Here is a 17435-nt window from a genome sequence, read left to right as displayed (position 1 = left end):
GTCAAGTTTTACCTTCACTTATTTAAATTTAATATTCAAATACTTTTTCAAAAATAAAATCGCACATAAATAAATATAAAATATATATATATATATATATTTTATTAAATTTAAATGACGTGTCCCGTGTCATAAATTTCATGAGATGCCGTATCGCGTGTCCGTGTCGTGTCAGTGTCCGTGTCGGTGCTACCTAGATATTACCTAGTTAGGGTTTTACATGATCTATTTATATTTAGGAAAGGGGTGAAATGTAAATGCATCAAATACTAAATAATTGTTAGCGAAGAAATATATATATGGGCACGCGTTAGAAAAACCGTAATAATAAAAGCCGGAATGAAATGGAATTAGTGAAAGCTATTTGATGGCACCTGATGGAACAACAATAAGAACAATTAGACATGGATGGTTAGTTGTTGACAATTTGAAATAACAGCAATCCAAACAGTAAGAGAAGGTATTAGACTAGCAGTAGGTCTCCCTTGCGACGGGTCGGATATTGCGACGGGTATTATGTGAGTGGAAATGAGTAGAGGGGACAAGGTGGGCACCCACCCCATGTGCTTTGTCTTTCACCCTTCTGGGTTTTTTGTGAGATGATATGGTATCCGTCGCAAGTTTGCGACGGATACCCTCCGTCATAAGTGAGAATTTGTGATTAGACTAATGATAAAGGTTACGGATTCTGATCGACAACTCTCAAATTCATATCCTCGTTCCTCAAAATAGAGAAGAATTGTTTGTGCAAGACATTAACCCCGAACTGACAAATTCTTCAACATCGTCTTCCATACCTTTTCCATTCCTCAAACTTTCGATTAGATCCATCAATTCAAATTACTTGACCTGAATGCCCTTTCAACAAATACTGTATAAGGATTTTAAGTTATATAATGGCCGTTCATAACAGAAGAACGATCAAGAACAAATAACTGCGGATGAGCCCAGAGTTCTTTGCTTTTTTTTTTCCTTAGGAGTGCACAAGTTTAGGGATTAAGGCGAAGGCTAAAAAGCTCTAATAATTTGACAAATATGTCCACATTAGCCTTGAAAGGCCACATGAAGCTGAACTATTGCTTGCTTCCATGCCAAGTTTACTTCTATCTATTAGGTAAACCCTCTACTCCGTAAGTTTTACATCTTGCTTCCATGCCAATGCCGCTTCCATGAAAATGTGGTCTGTCGATAATCAACAAATCTACAAAAAGCGAGTTATAAACAGGCGTGTTGGTTCAACAACCTTGAAAAAAAAAAAAACTACTGTGATCAAGGCTTGAATTGTTAGAGCATATATGACCGCAAGCAAGTAACAAAAAGAATCCTACTTCAAACAGGTGCGCACATCAACCAATATTTTAATCATTTCATCCAGTTATTTCATCAAAGAATAGGCCTCGATTTAGAAGCTCTAAAAACAACATTACCTAATATCTCAAGGGTTCCCATCTAAGGCAGGTAACAAGTTAATGTACACGGCCTTACCCATAGTTATCCATATTCCTTATTTTTTATTTATGCAAAACAGACATGGGAGTTTCATGGGAACATGGACTAAGAAGCAACTATACAGATACCTAAGGATACCACCAGATGTTAGACGATATGAAATTCAATGTCCAACCCCATAACCCACGCCAAACTGCTTACCAATAGAGTATCAAATTATCAATAAGACATTTGAGAAAAATGTGTAGGATGGAGTAAAAAGGCGTGTAGGATTTAGCAATTGCGTGGGACTTGCTATTTCCTACACAGCATATTACTCAATCCTACACATTTTTACAACTTTTTCCAACTTTGCCCCTTTTATTTCTTAGCCTCCACAAAGAACAAACCTAAGAGAGATAGAAGAGGTTCAATAAATTGCCCCACCAACTACCCCACCAGCCGCCCCATCAGACAACCACCCCCACCCCGACTCCGGCCACCCCTCTCCTCTCCCACAACCGATCGACCTTTCTCTCCCTCCCCCGCCACCGTCGTCCTCAAGCCACCGCACCATTTCCCGCACAGCCACTTCAGTAACCGTCTCACCAACCTATTACCGCCATTCTACAGCCACCAGTACCACCACCACGTCAGCGACGCCCTCTTTACCCTTACCCTCCACTTAACAACCACCACAGCCACCCCCTCAACCACCCACTTCCAAACCCTAATTGTATAAAACCCCCTTTTAAAAAAAGAAAGACTAATTGAATCAATTAATGAATTAAAAGAGGAATATTAGAGAAATGATGAAATTATTAATAAACTGTACAAAATTTACCTGTGATTATTAACAAATTGTGATATGCAATTGTCAGATTAGTATTAAATTGATTGGGTTTGGATTTTGGAGGAGAGATGATAGGGAGAACTTTTTTTGTTATTTTTATGAGGGTAGTGGTGGAAAAAATGAGAAAAATGTGTAGGATGGAGTAAAAAGGCGTGTAGGATTTAGCAATTGCGTTAAATTAAGGCAGGCAGTTAACATCTATGAATTTTACTGATATCTATTTCCATTTAAATCTTCTACAGGAAAAACATGCTGCAAACATATCTAAGAATCTCTACAACATTGAATCTGATACTAACATTCTAGTCCCTCATAAGTGCATTATTATACAAATGTTTACTACTTACAGGTAATTTGTTATTCTTATTGTCGTCTTTCGGGTTATTTCAGCTATATTTAATACATTTGCTAGTTTTGTGGTTTAATTAGTTGAATGTTATAATTATTACTGCCTCCCATTCACCACCTCAAAGCCTCCCCCAACCCCCTGAAACACCACTTTTGACTTTTGACTGTCGAAAAATCCCACCCCACTCAGGAACCCTTCCTTCCCCTCTCTCTCTCCAAAACCCTAGATCCATAATTCTCGAGGGCAGGGGAGGCGTTTCCAGATTGGGTGGGGTTTTCGGCGGTCAAAAATGGTGTTTTAAGGGGTGAGGAGCTCGCCAGAGAACGCTGACAATGGAGTTATGGTGACCGTCATGGGAAGCAGCATTTGTGTGTGTGTGTGTGTGTGTGTGTGTGTGTGTGTGTGTGTGTTTGGTGGCTTTGGAGGGGTGGGGGAGGGTGGTGGGTGGGGTGGGTGGTGGGTGGGGGTGGGTGGTGGGTGGGGGTGGGGATGTTTGTGAGTGGTGTTGGTCTTGGGTGGGGGATTGGGGTGAGGATGGATGATATAAGATGGGAATGAGTAGATAGGTAAATAAACGGGGAGGATATTTTGGTAAAGATCACTTATTGATCCACTTGTCCAAATTTCTGTGCCAAAACCAAATGCTATGTTTCCAATGAATGAGAGGGGAGTATTAAACAATGCTAAGTTATGGTTTTTTTGTTAATAATTACGTAGTGCCTCATAAAAATATTGCATGGATGGACAAAATAAGTAGCAGTTGGGCTGGGTTTACTGAAGACGAATTGAATAAGATGCCTAAGACTATCGAGTGAGCAGGATAAGTTAGAAGACCAAGCTAAAACAAGACTATAGAAAAAAATTATACTCCGTAAAAGAAAAGAAGAAATTGAAACATCCTCAGCAATAATCCCCCAACAATGTGCATAATGATTCAACCCCTAGGATCTAAATACTAAACATTTACTTAATTATCACTGGCAGAAGCATTCGATCAACAAAATAAATTAACAGGCTACAAATCCCACACATGACTTCATTCAATAACATTTTGATTCATTTAACATTTAGACCAACAAAAAAACCTGCCATTGGTAGCAAATTCATCACTCAAAACGTGTGGATTCCAATAATAAGGCCAAAATATTACGAACCAGTAGGACTTACAATCTCCAAAAACAGCTTCTTCATCTCTGAATATTCAACATAGCTTTCGCCTCAGTTTGTTCCTGCAACAGCTCGTCACTAGTATACTTGCTTAACAACTCTTTCTTCTTCTTCTCCACAATCATCCTCTCAATCTCTTTCTCATCAGGAAGTGGCACGTGCACCACAAATTCCTTCTTCAACGAGCCCTCATCTTCTTCCATTTCTTTCCTTCTCTCCTCCTCAACCACATCCTCCTCTTCCTCGTACAAAATCGCTCTCACGTCACTCCCGACAGCTGCCACCTCACCACTCTTAACCGCCTTCCTTGCTGCCCGCTTAATCTCCTCCAACATTTCCCAGTCCGCCACTGCTGCTGCTCTCATGGCTTCCTCTGCAGGTCCCTCCAGCTTGCCCAACACCCCATCCTCCTCGTCCCTATACCCGTAATAACTTGCATTAATCCGTTTGTATATATCATACCGTGTACGCCTCTTTCGCAACTCCGGCGGCTTCTCGAACAACTCCCTCACCCCCGGCAGCTTCTTTGCAGCACCAAAGTACCTGATGAAGACAAAACATAATCATACTCCTTCCATTTTATTACATTCTTTAACCTTCCCAAATTTCCACAACACACATATTTGAGAAGTGTAAAAACCCGTCATATTCTTTAAGTTGGTTTTATAAATTCAATGTTTTCATTATCTTCCTCTAATTTTATCATATCTAACCCCTATTTCTAGTTGAGCTTACACTTAGCAATGGCAAATTGTACCTAGATTTAGACCTCTTCTTGTATACACTACTAGTGACAACATAAACTGCCAGTCTTGTACAAAACCGTCTCTCCCAGATGATCCCAATCCAAACAAAAAACTTACCAACCATTCAACTATAAAGCTAATGGATCGCTTTCGCAGCAATAATGAACTCATTTAAGTATTTATGCTCAATAAATAGCTCATTTGTAGATACTAAAACATGTACATACAATCAACTCTCCCCTCAAGCCTTTATAATATCAATTACTCTCGGGCAAGACCGCTGCACGAATACAACAACGTAACTAACAAGGTAAAAAACCACCATTCTAACATAACATTACGCCATTGCACACATTCTACTGTTTCATATGATTTTTATATCACACAAATTACCCATACCCCAGCTCTCTTTCACTAATTAATACCAACATCATATACAATCATGTCAATCAAATCTCCTCTCAAACCTTTATATTATCAATTAGAGGTTACACGAAAACAACAAAGCCACTATCACAATCATAAAACGGGCAATATAACATGAAATTATGCCATTATGCGCATTCAACAGCTTCATACGATCTTTATACAAAAAGAGCAATATAACATAAATTTACTCCATTGTACGCATAGAACAGTTTCATACAATCTCTACAGTCATAAAACGAGCAATATAACATAAAATTAAGCCATTGTACGCATACAACAGCTTCATACGATCTTTACACTTACAAAACGAGCAATATAACACCAAAATACACCATTGTACACATACAACAGTTTCATACGATCATTGCAATCATTAAACGAGCAATATAACATGAAATTACGCGTTTATACGCATAAAACGGTTTCATACGAGTTTAAATCAAACAAATTACCTGTATCCGGGTCCTCTACCACTAGGATTGGGCACATCAACAATATTCCCATCCAAATCAGTCATCTTGGCCGACTGTTTGGTATAATTGGGACCGCCAAGCTCGAGAATACGCCGCTCCCAATGAGATTTCTCCCGAATAAGCTTATTAATCTCGTCATTCAAATCACGAAGGCGATGTTCGCCGAGACCTTCGTTCTGGATTTCCTGGACTTTCTTACCGATTTCACGGAGGATTTGTTGACGCCATTTGTCAGCTTCGGCGAGGTCTCGACACTCGGAAGCTAAGAAAGGGCGGCGTTCTTTAGGTTTCTTCTTTTCTTCTTCCTTCGCTGTTACGAATCGATTAAGCATCGACTGTGCTTTTTCCTCGTTTCTCGCCATTGTTGGATTGAATTAGGGTTTTTCTGAGGTTTTGATTGATTATTGTAATTTGGGGGAATATTGAGGAATTAGGGTTTTAGATTGGGGAAGAGTTTTAAAGTGAAGTTGAAGATAGAGAAGATCGAATAACACCGCGCTAGCTATTTTACTTCACTTTTATTATGAGGAATACGGAATACTAATTTTAGAAGGATCGGGCTTGGGTTTGTAGTCGGTGTGGCCTTGGTGACCGATAATACAAGCCGAGCCGAATCCAAGCTTGATTTTGTCGGCTTGTGCTCAAGAAGCAAAACTCGAGCTCGAGCCAATCTCAAGCTTACCACAGCTTGAAAAAAAAAATGGACTTGCTATTAAGTTTGCGAGTTTTAATGCGACCTCGGCTCAAATCGAGCCTATATTTTTTTTGATTTTTTCTTTGGATATTTTTAATGAAGGTTGGATCGGGCTTGGTTGTAGTCTCGCTATTAATAAGTTTATTGAGTTGTTTTTCTTCTGCTTAAAACATGATATAACATGATGGACGAACTCATTTAGTTGGAGCAGCAGCAAGAAAAGTTGATTGGATCTTGTTTTACCACGTAACATCACATATCCTCTTATATCCTCCACTCACCAGTCACCAAGCATACTCTCCCAACCAAATAAACTCAAACACCCGGTTAGTCTTGTTTAAGACGACAATATTTCCAAGTTAACACACAATACTTCTATCTTGTACTGCTTCTTGGTACTTAGCCCAGTAAAATTTTATCCAAAGAAGAGCAAAAAAACTAGAATTGCCCAAGTAGCACAAACATGAGTGTAAGTAGCAATGGTGTTAGTATCCCAACAATGGAGGACATCATGGAAACCTCTAGAGCACAAAACCTTGACTTAAAGTTCCAAAAACTAGGACCCTTGTTTAGAATTACCGCGAAAAGTATGGATACAAAGCGAGAACTAGGAATAGCAGAGGGCGGTATAAGGGTATGGGTAGATGGCAAAATACTGCACTTGGATTCCATCAGATTGAACAGAGAAACTTTGAGTGTTAGGAAGTCGATTTTCGGGGTTGGATTGTTCCTTGGTGCTGTGGCTGTCAGACATGGCTTTGATTCTGGTTGCAACACTGCTCAGTTGCTTGCTATCAATGACACTGATCTCTACCATTCTAAGGTTCTTATCTATTCCCTTTCTCTACCGTGTCGCCTCTTTGTAATACAAGAAAATTTGTATGAGACCGTCTCATATGGTGACATAAGACAACAGACCATATAATTATTTAGCATATATGATTTGGTTTGGTCCTTACATGTGACACCGTCTCATACAGATACATCACCTGAACATTATCGTTTCATTGCAAATATATTTTCACCCGTAATTGACAAATTTAACTGATAAATCGGCATTACAATTCTCATGTATGCATGCAGCTTGTAAGATTTTACAGTAGAATGGGATTCAAGGTTGTACATGAAGTAGACGGCTCCTCAATACGAGACCTCGCTCACATGCTTGTATGGGGAGGGAAAGGAACAAGAATGGATGCTAATGTTGAAGAACTCCTTGTCAAATGGTGCACTCAGTTCAAACCAAGAAACTCGTGAAAACTCTCGTCATCAAAATATTGTATATACCAACATGGCAACATTCATAAATTTTGATAAATTAAACCAGAGATTAGATGCTTTACTCAAGGAGTCAAGGCCTTAATGCTAGCGATACGCCAATTTTTGGACTTGTGTCAATGGAGTTGTAATCAAACTCGGCAGCCATTGTCAATAGCGTCTTGGGCTTAATTTCATTTTGCAGAAGTACTCCAAAGTTCCCCTGGTTGTTGAGCTTCAGCTTAATTAGAGTTGATTCATCAAAATTATATGACCCTCCTACAGTTAACGTGTTTCCATCCTCTGAAAACCTGTTGGTGAACTCCACTGCTGTTGTCGCTTTCAATTGATCCAGGTATCGTACATATGATGCTGTAAGCAGATCACCCTTGTCGGCCCTGAAACACAGTCGTAAAATGCAAATTGTGCTGAGAAATGAATCAACCGATGGTTGATTCACATGATAAGAAGCACACTCTTCAATGGGTCATATTTCATTACAGAATACTCCCTCCGTCCCGGTCAATTGTTGTGTTTTGGTTTTGGACCAAATTGTGTGAGTGATCAAATTGTTCTTCAACTCCATTCCTAAAATGGAAAGTACATGAATTGACCGAGACACATCAAAATGGAATAGGACAACAAATGACCGGGACAGAGGGAGTAATATTCCTAGGGCTAAGAATAATGAGTCTTTGATTCCGTAGGAAATTGAAACACAGTTCCATAAATAAACTTTGACTGAGCAATTGTTCCGAATTTTCTCATCATGGTATTTCTTTAGGAGGCTTGATTTGCTAGAAATGCTATTTTACACTAACTAGAGCACTAATGACTTATGCCTTCCGACGCAATTTATAGAGGCTACAGTAATGCATATTATAGTGATTCTTGTGAGCTGAGTAGCTGACTTACAAGGTGAGAGTAGTGCAGAAACCTGGTTCCATCATGCTTATGCCGGCATTGTATTTCGTAAAGTTGCCTATAGAGCTATTATAGGCTGCCTCTACTCCAAACACAGTGGTTGCTGTTCCGCAGGTAGCTGAAATATCGAATATGGGAGGATTTCTCAAAGAAAGAGATGAACCTATAGTTGCATGTTCATGGAAATATTGTACCTCAACCTGAAAGAAGCATAAACAATAAAGAAGGCTAAAGCTTGATTAATCTAAAAAAAACTGAAACACAGATGCATGAGAGTTATCCCATGGATGAAGCTGAAGTATGATCGATGCTCTAAGAGCGTCGAGTATAATACTTGACATTCCACATTTTTTATTCTTTGTTCGTCCAAAACAAAAATATGATTTCATCTCAATCTCATACTCCTTTGCCCTGTATATTGTTTACAAGGCTTTTAAAGGTATGGCAGCCAATTGTTTACAGTTTCCGGTAATTGTTACTGATGTAAAATGAGCTAATTTGCCATCTATTTTCCAACCAAGACCTGTGGTTGATGAACTCTCCCTATCTTCGTGCAGGTCCAACATGCTTTTCAATTTAAATATTTCCAAAAGATCTCATTTTCTCCTTGTTTTTTGTGCAAAAAGTAAAAGGTAAACAATTGACTAAAGCAACGCAGATGTACCTTGGCAGAGTTCATATCTGGAAGCTTTATAGAAGCTATTGTCTTAACAGATGGCAATACATCTGTCAACGTCACCCTCGTATCTATCTGAGAAACATAAAAATGGAAACATGTCATACAGCATAACGCAGTATTTACGAAATAACAGACAATCTTTGCAGGAAGACCTACATTCGACTGTGTATCAACTTTGACATCAATAGCTGCATTCTTGTATCTATATAGTGCTGCTACATCACCAACTGTATGCTTTCCCTTTTGCAGCGCAGTCGAAGTAAGGGCCTTCAGACAGTCAAATACGTTCAGTCATTATGTAGGTTACATAAAATATTATTTGGTGTATTTATGCCACATGATTAAGAACATTATAGGACAAAAAAACAAGTAAATTTATATTTGTAAGACAAATGCTAACTGCTTGAAGCTTACAGCCGGTTGTTCTGACTAGAACAACACTACTTCAGAGTATACGGATTGAGCACCTTAGCAATCATGCATGTGCAGTCTCTAGTCAAGATCATAGGATAATGCAAATTTAGTAAGCCGTAGGGCTTGCTTGGAATGACGGTAACTGGTATGAGTGATATGGACCGAACAAAAGAAAGACGTGTCGTGAGGGTGGATAGAGAGGAGATTAAGAGGGAATAATTGTCGCCTACCTCCCCATAGGATAATGCACCTCAAGTGGGGTGATAGTTCTCCTACCCTCCCTTCATCTTCCTTCTACAGTTCTACACTTCTACCACTATTAGTTTCCTCAATATCTCTTTTTTTTAACCTCCGTTAACCTGTAACAATTACGCTAATCCAAGCAAGCCCTTGAAAGAATTACTACACATGTGTAATCTCATTGGTAAAGTTGAAATCTTTTTCAGTGACAACGAAGAGAATCATATACAGCGTAAAGATCCTAAAACGGAGACCACCACAACCATTAGATGATAATCCACTATATTTTACTCCCTCCGTCCCGGTCAATTGTTGTCCTTTGGTTTTGGCACAAAGACCAAGGAAAAAAGGAGATGATCAATTACTAAATGACATGTGGACCAAATTGAGTGTGAATGATCAAACTGTTCATCAAATGCATTCCTAAAATAGAAAGAACAACAACTGACTAAGACACCCAAAAATGGAATAGGAAAACAAATGACCGGGACGGAGGGAGTATGTGATTAACTTGCATTCACAGTTTAGCAGGGATTTTAGCATCAAAATTGTGCCTTTAGGAGCTGAAGTACATGATCAAATAACAAATGCCAAAAAAGTTGCATATTTTTACTAAAACTCTGAAAATTTACTCGCCTTTTTAAAATTGGAATGATTATGGGAACCTAACCTCCATCATTATCGATTTATAATTTTTTTCCTGGATAACTCTAATAATAGAGAAAAAGGAACATACATCGGATGTACTACCTCCAACTTTTTTGTTTTTTGAGCATATATGTATTTTTTTTGAGCTTATTTACTCAAACTTTATTTGTTTTTGAGCATATTTGTATTTTTTTGAGCATATTAAAATTTATAAGTTAGATTTTAATATTTTTTCCGTCAAAACTCAAATTTAACTAAACTTATAGTAATATTTTTGAGTTTTATTGCAATTTTTTAGAGTTTAATATTTAAGTGAATAAACTCATAAACTTCATAGTAAAACTCAGAAACTTTAAAATAAAACTCAACAACTTTATTAGAATGCTCATAAACTATAAAATTGGAGGTAGTACATCAGATGTACAATCCTCTAACTGCTAATAATATAAATAAAAAAATTCACAATTGGTTACCCGAACAACCTCACCTGGAAGTTAAACATACCCTAATAAGACACGAAACCTAAATTGAATAGACCTAACCCAATTCAACCTCAATTTTGCTGGTCCCCAATTGATCTTCACCCCTAAATAATTGCTTATAACACAACTGAACATACCCAAAACCGAAATGGTCTGACCCGAAATAACATATCCCAAATGAACTGGTGTCGTACATATCTGACCCAAACGACCAGTTTATCGGGTTTACTTACAATGACCGCCAAAATTGTGAAAATGGTTACTAGTTAGAAGGTCAATGTTGACATTGAAAGCGCTCCAGAAATTGAAAAAATTGTCACCTTTAATTCTAAGATAAATGGTTCTGGGAGACCGTTTTGTACAAGAATTTAGGCTAATAACTAGTTTGGTTTTCGGCGAAATGGACATTATCTCAGCTGGTTCTCCATAAACGTATAAAAAATTAAAAACAAAATTCAAGCATCAAGATACAGCACTAAATCAGAGAGAATGATACCCAGAAAAATACAAAAATCAAAGCAGAAGAAAATTAAAAAGAGAGAGATAAGAGAATAATACAAGGCCATCTGAAGCTTGTGTAGTGATGCTGAATTTCCTGTCATAGTTGTAGTCCTTATACAGTATTTCTGCACAAAAATTACAGTAAACCAAAATTAAAGTCAAAAATACTCCCTCCGTCCTGGTCAATTATTATCGTTGTTTGAAACAACGAAAACTATTGTATATAGTAGAGACTAGAGAGTAAGGAAAGTAGAAGTAACCTCTTGCAGTTTTGCCAATGTCTGAGAAAAGTCCTACACCAACTTTACTCATACTCTTTGGTGTTTCTTGTCTGTCTATTTTTCCGTTTTCTTGTCTGTAAATGTCTTTGGGAGAGAACTAGTATTTGGACGGACCTGGTAATAGATTGTTGGACAAGACAACACTCGAACTTTCAAGTTAGTTTATATATATGTCGGGAAAACTAACCCGACCTAATCTGACTGAGTCCAACTCTAGCCAAAAATTTCCGGTTTTTTTTTGTTGCCAAATTAAAAAAAAAAAAACTAAAACTTGAATTATCTTCGCGTAAACCGCCTTGACTTGTGTAAACCTTCCTTGACTTGAATCGTTTCATTTATAATCATAAATCACAAAATAACTCAAATGACGGAAGACCTCACTCTTGGGCTCTTGGCCACCCAATTTGGATCATAATTGACCCTTATCGGATACAATATGGTTGCAAGAAAAAAAATTATTGTTAATTTTGAACTTATCTTGACTCTTGAAATGACTCCATCACTTAAATGTTAATTATTGACTTCAATAACATGTCTAGAATTTTCGTTAATGAGTAACTCATTTTTAAGATCTTTTGACAACTAATTCACCAAAATGGAATCATTACTTGTTACTCCCTGAATTACTTGTTATATAACATTCTACATTGTTTCACATAAATTAAGACATGCATTTATTCTATTTTTTTTTATCTTTCTTTACTCACTTTGATGAGTTTGGTCATGTGAAACAGTGCAAACATACCACTTACGGAGTATACGAAGAATAAAGTTTGACTAAGCTAACTAAGGTCAACTAATACTTGTATATAAGGCAATCAATGTACAGTTGACATCTTAAGTTAATGAAAATAATTGGTCTCCCTTGTGACGGGTTACCATTTGTGGCGGATATTTTGTGAGATAAAATGGTAACAAAATGGGTTAGTGGAGAAAGGGGAACCACATGAACAGTGTTGCAGAGAGAGAAAAAGTGGGTACTTTGTAAGGTAAAATGGTATCCGTCACTCCAAAGTGACGGATATTGCATGTCACAAATGAGAATTTGTGTAATGAAAATATCTCCTTTTATTTACTCTTTATCTTACTAGAAATTACTTCCTATGGCTTCCGTGTTTCCATTTCTCTGATTTCACATGGTATCACAGCAGGACTTTCCTGTCTCTTGATCTTGTGTCATCATTTCGCTTGTTTTTCATTGTTTTTGCTCGTTCTTTGTTTTTCCCCAAATTCTAGGGTTTGCGATTTCGCAATTTTTCCGCGTTTTTTTCCGCAACAATTATTCTTCGATTTTCACATAAATCTTCTCAAAAACATCAAATCTTCTTTTCTTTCACGATTAATCACACTGATTCATCAATTTTCTTCAACATTATGCCTGCGTCACAAGATTCCAGTATCAACAGCGTTGCTCCGGATCAATACGATGATCCTCTTTTCCTCTCAAACTCCGATTATCCTGCAATGACGTTAGTAAACTCGATCTTCGACGGCAAGAATTTTCTTAATTGGAGTCGCGGTGTGGTTATGGCGCTTGGAACTAAAAACAAGCAAGGTTTTCTTGACAGTTCAACGGCGATGCCGGCTCTAACTTCGCCATCGTTTCAGAAATGGCTTCGTGCAGATCACATGGTGCGATGCTGGATTCTAAATGCTTTAGCTCCAGAAATCAAGCAGGGATTCATGACGGCTAAGTCTACGAAGCGTCTTTGGGAAGACATCAACAACATGTATGGTCAGTCCAATGCTCCCTTGCTTTTTCAGTTAAAAAAGGAGTTAAAGAATACTTCTCAGGCTGTTGATCAGTTAGTCGTTGAGTATTACAATAAGTTGAAATGCAGTTGGGATGACATTGAGGATTTGGAGATGTTTCCTGACTACACCTGTGGTGCCTTGGCTAAGTGTCCGTGTAGCTTTCTGAAGAAGATTCTTGAAGTTATGACTAGAGAGAAAGTTATGACATTTCTGATGGGATTAGACAGTGAATATAAGCATCTGAAGACCAACATTCTGTCTATGGACTCCTTACCAAATCTCACCAAGGCGTACTCTCTCGTTCAGCAGATTGAGAGTCAAAAAAGGCTTTCAAAATTTGCTACTGATCATGTGGAGTCCAGCGCTATGGCTGCCAGCAGGAAATCTTTCCCGCAGAGTTGGAATAAGTAGTCTGAAGGTAATCCTTGGAATGTTTGGACAAAGGATGGGAAGAAACCTAAGAAGGACAAGGACAGCAGATGGTGTGATAAGTGTCAGAAGTTTGGACATACAAGGGACTCCTATTTTGTGCTCTTTCCAGAGAAGAGGAAGGAATATATGGCTAGGATTGCAACTGCCAAAGCACATCATGCTGAAGCTTATTCCAATGATGATAATCCACTTATCTCTGGTTCTGATCTCAACATTGATCCTAAGGTTGTTGCAGCAATCTATCAGCAGATGGTTAATATGCAGCAGAATAGGCAGGCTAATTCTCAAGATAGCACCAATCAAACTGCAGCTATAAATTTTGCAGCAGTCAATTTCGCAGGTACCTCTCTGGTTACCAATGCTTTTCCTCCTTATTCAGTCTTTCATCAACACATCAACATACCTGGATCATTGATTCAGGAGCAACAGATCACATGAGTTCTTTATTGCATTTATTCATCAATAAGAGAACCTTGCCTAAACCTGTAATAGTAGGCTTACCTGATGGGACTAGCAAGCCAGTTAGTGTCATTGGAGATATACAATTAATGACTAGCTTGATTCTACATAATGTCCTTCATATTTCAGACTTTAAACATAATTTGTTGTCTGTTGGAAAATTGTTGTCCACAACTGGTTTACTGATAAACTTTGATGTGGACAAATGTGCTATACAGGACCCTCTCCATAAGCTCACTCTTGTTGTTGGAAGAAGGGAAGATGGCCTGTACAAGCTAAGACTCTCGATTAATACTGCTAGAGCAGTCTTTCATTCTAGTACAAATAAGAATACTTGTTTTTACTCAAATGTGTGTGCTTGTAAACCTGATGTCAAGTGTAGTGCTAAGATGCATTTATTTCATGCAAGATTAGGGCATACCTCTTTGTCTAAAATGAAGCATATAGATGCTCTCAACTGTAATGATGTGAACAAGTTTGAGTGTGAGACTTGTGTACTTGCTAAAATGCATCAGTTGCCTTTTGAAAGAAGTAATTCCAGGGCCTCATATATCTTTGATCTTATTCATATAGATTTATGGGGGCCATACAAAAGGCCTACCATAACAGGTGCTTATTACTTTCTTACTATTGTCGATGATCATAATCGTGTTACTTGGACCTTTTTGTTAAAAGACAAAATACAAGCCACTGAGGCTATCAAAAATTTTATATTACAAGTTCAAACACAGTATAGTTGTCAAGTTAGAATTGTAAGGAGTGATAATGGGACTGAGATTGTGCAAAAGGGATGTGATGGTTTCTTTTTGTCACTTGGGATTGTTCACCAAAAGAGTGCACCTAGGGTTCCTCAACAGAATGGTAGGGTTGAGAGAAAGCACAGGCATTTGGTTGAAACAGCCAGAGCTCTACTGTTGTTTGCTAATCTTCCTAAGAGGTTTTGGGGTGAGTGTTTGCTGGCTACTACACACATCATTAATAAGCTTCCTAGCCCTGTTTTATCCTGGAAATCTCCTTCAGAGGTCTTGTACAAAAGGGAGTGTACTTATGATGAGTTGAGAGTTGTGGGTTGCTTATGTTTTGCTCTTACACCTTCACACTCTCGGGACAAGTTTGACACCAAGGGGAGGAAATGTATCTTTTTAGGCTACCCATTTGGCCAAAAAGCATACAAACTCTATGACCTTCTCGCTCAGAAAATTATTATAAGCAGAGATATGGTCTTCTATGAGACAGTATTTCCATTTAGGGCACCAACTGTCCAGACAGTTGAATCAGCAGTATCAAATATACCATCATTTCAAATGTTTCCTTTGCATCCTTGTGAGGATGACACTCATTCACCTCCTGTTACAAATACAAGTGTCATTTCATCAAATGATTCTGACAATGATACAAATAATATTCATATACATGATGTAAATTCAGATCCACTTACTAATACTTCAGCAACTCCACTTCATACTTCTCCAGTTCACTCTATTGAGCATTCTGCTCCTACAAACCACACCACTATCATTGATAATCCTCCACTAAGAGTCTCCAAAAGACCTGTCCAAGTTTCATCAAAATTAAAAGACTTTGTATGTCCAATTTTGCCTCATAAAACTATGATTCCAAATTTATCCAACACTTCAGATGCCACTTCTGATCAACATTTTTCTGCATCCACTTCACTTCAGTCTTCTCATATCATAGAACCATCAAGCTACCATCAGGCTCAAACTGATCCAAATTGGGTCAGTGCCATGGAAAAGGAGTTGCACGCATTAGAAGCAAATGGCACATGGGACATCACACCTTTACCTGTAGGTTTTAAAGCTATAGGATGCAAATGGGTATATAAATTGAAGATGAAACCTGATGGAACTATTGATAGGTATAAAGCAAGACTAGTGGCCAAAGATTACAACCAAGTTGAAGGGAAGGATTATAAATTTACTTTCAGTCCAGTGGCCAAATTCACCACTGTCATGGTTTTGATGGCACTTGCAGCTGCAAAGAGTTGGCCAATTCATCAATTAGATATCAACAATGCTTTCTTGCATGGGTATCTTGATGAAGAGATATATATGACTCCTCCTGAAGGATACAAGCCTCTAGCACATGGGTAAGTCTGCAAATTGAAACGTTCCTTGTATGGTTTAAAGCAAGCTTCAAGACAATGGAATCTTGAGCTTACTAAATTGCTTTTAAGTCAAGGCTTTGAACAATCAAAGAATGACTATTCTCTTTTCCTCAAGACTTCTGGTCTGATGTTTACTGCTGTTTTGGTCTATATAGATGATCTACTTATTACAAAAAATGATGAGACATATGTATCAGTTTTAAAACAGGCTCTAGACAATGCCTTCACAATCAAGGACCTTGGTCTTGTCAAATATTTCCTTGGGCTTGAGATTGATAGGTCTGCTGACGGTTTGACACTCTGTCAGCATAAATATGTCACTGATATCCTTCAAAGTACTGGTTTAACTGACTGCAAACCAGCTTCTTTTCCATTGCCAAAGGCTTGTTGGGAGGTTATTGTATCTTAATCTTACCAGGCCTGATATCTCATTTGCTGTACAACACCTGAGCCAATTTTTTAGTGCTCCTAGACAACCACACTTTCAAGCTGCATTGCATGTCGTGCGTTATCTGAAGGGTACTGTGCATGCTGCCTTATTCTATCGTGCAGACAATTCCCTCCATCTCAGAGCCTTTACTGATGCAGACTGGGGCACTTGTTCCTTTAGCCGCAGATCTGTCACGGGACAGTGTGTTTTTCTTGGGAACTCTCTTGTTTCTTGGAAAACTAAGAAGCAAAAAACAGTTTCTAAATCTTCAACAGAATCAGAGTATAGAGCCATGTCTTATACTTCAAGTGAAATTGTTTGGTTACATCGTCTCCTACAAGATTTTCATGTGGAAATCCCTCTGCCCATTTCCTTGTTCTGTGACAACAAGGCGGCTCAACATATTGCTGCCAATCCTGTATTCCATGAACGCACCAAACACTTGAATATTGACTGTCACTATGTGCGGAAGAAAGTCCAAGAAGGATTTATCACCACTCATCATGTTTCTTCAGCATCCCAGTTAGCAGATATCCTTACAAAACCACTTGGGCAGCAGCAGCATCATTACTTAGCTCTCAAGATGGGCGTTCAGTTTGATACTCTTTCCCCACGCCCACCTTGGTTGGGGGGGGGGGGGAGAAGAATAAAGTTTGACTAAGTTGA

The 17435-nt window shown here is 38.3% G+C and overlaps 4 protein-coding genes across 5 annotated transcripts; 2 read left to right on the top strand and 2 right to left on the bottom strand.

The window, feature by feature from the left end:
* Positions 1-818: 818 nt before the first annotated feature.
* Positions 819-5977, bottom strand: LOC141648152 (uncharacterized). Of its 2 annotated transcripts, none has more exons than XM_074456636.1 (3): positions 5425-5977; positions 3798-4340; positions 819-1201 (listed from the first exon to the last, which is right to left on the bottom strand). In XM_074456636.1, the coding sequence occupies exons 1-2, from the start codon at positions 5805-5807 to the stop codon at positions 3818-3820; spliced, it is 906 nt and encodes a 301-aa protein (XP_074312737.1). In that variant the 5' UTR covers positions 5808-5977; the 3' UTR covers positions 819-1201; positions 3798-3817. The 2 variants fall into 2 exon arrangements, with proteins under 2 accessions (XP_074312737.1, XP_074312738.1); XM_074456637.1 differs by having other exon boundaries at positions 860-1201; positions 3785-4340.
* Positions 5978-6432: 455 nt separating this feature from the next.
* On the top strand, positions 6433-7479 carry LOC141648155 (uncharacterized). The gene is made up of 2 exons (XM_074456639.1): positions 6433-6962; positions 7223-7479. The coding sequence occupies exons 1-2, from the start codon at positions 6603-6605 to the stop codon at positions 7394-7396; spliced, it is 534 nt and encodes a 177-aa protein (XP_074312740.1). The 5' UTR covers positions 6433-6602; the 3' UTR covers positions 7397-7479.
* LOC141648153 (mitochondrial outer membrane protein porin 2-like) lies at positions 7323-11751 on the bottom strand. The gene is made up of 6 exons (XM_074456638.1): positions 11545-11751; positions 11342-11409; positions 9156-9266; positions 8985-9071; positions 8312-8520; positions 7323-7794 (listed from the first exon to the last, which is right to left on the bottom strand). Exons 1-6 carry the CDS (start codon positions 11594-11596, stop codon positions 7491-7493), a joined length of 831 nt encoding a protein of 276 aa, XP_074312739.1. The 5' UTR covers positions 11597-11751; the 3' UTR covers positions 7323-7490.
* Positions 11752-12939: 1188 nt separating this feature from the next.
* LOC141649781 (uncharacterized) lies at positions 12940-13731 on the top strand. Its single transcript, XM_074458461.1, has one exon. The coding sequence runs from the start codon at positions 12940-12942 to the stop codon at positions 13729-13731; it is 792 nt and encodes a 263-aa protein (XP_074314562.1).
* The last annotated feature ends 3704 nt before the right edge of the window (positions 13732-17435 follow it).

Source organism: Silene latifolia, chromosome 3 (assembly GCF_048544455.1).
Source record: "Silene latifolia isolate original U9 population chromosome 3, ASM4854445v1, whole genome shotgun sequence".
Lineage (NCBI taxonomy): Eukaryota > Viridiplantae > Streptophyta > Magnoliopsida > Caryophyllales > Caryophyllaceae > Silene > Silene latifolia.
The sequence above is the reverse complement of the archived record's forward strand: the minus strand, read 5'-3'. Positions and strand labels throughout refer to the sequence as shown.

Excerpts from the sequence above, each read along its gene's own strand:
- LOC141648152 (XM_074456636.1), bottom strand. The coding sequence starts at position 5,807 with ATGGCGAGAAACGAGGAAAAAGCACAGTCGATGCTTAATCGATTCGTA. Across the intron at positions 4,341-5,424 it reads GGTAGAGGACCCGGATACAG|GTACTTTGGTGCTGCAAAGA; the intron begins GTAATTTGTTTG and ends TGTCTTCATCAG.
- LOC141648155 (XM_074456639.1), top strand. The coding sequence starts at position 6,603 with ATGAGTGTAAGTAGCAATGGTGTTAGTATCCCAACAATGGAGGACATC. Across the intron at positions 6,963-7,222 it reads CTGATCTCTACCATTCTAAG|CTTGTAAGATTTTACAGTAG; the intron begins GTTCTTATCTAT and ends GTATGCATGCAG.
- LOC141648153 (XM_074456638.1), bottom strand. The coding sequence starts at position 11,596 with ATGAGTAAAGTTGGTGTAGGACTTTTCTCAGACATTGGCAAAACTGCA. Across the intron at positions 9,267-11,341 it reads CACAAGCTTCAGATGGCCTT|GCCCTTACTTCGACTGCGCT; the intron begins GTATTATTCTCT and ends GACTGTCTGAAG. Across the intron at positions 7,795-8,311 it reads TTCTGCACTACTCTCACCTT|GGCCGACAAGGGTGATCTGC; the intron begins GTAAGTCAGCTA and ends ACTGTGTTTCAG.
- LOC141649781 (XM_074458461.1), top strand. The coding sequence starts at position 12,940 with ATGCCTGCGTCACAAGATTCCAGTATCAACAGCGTTGCTCCGGATCAA.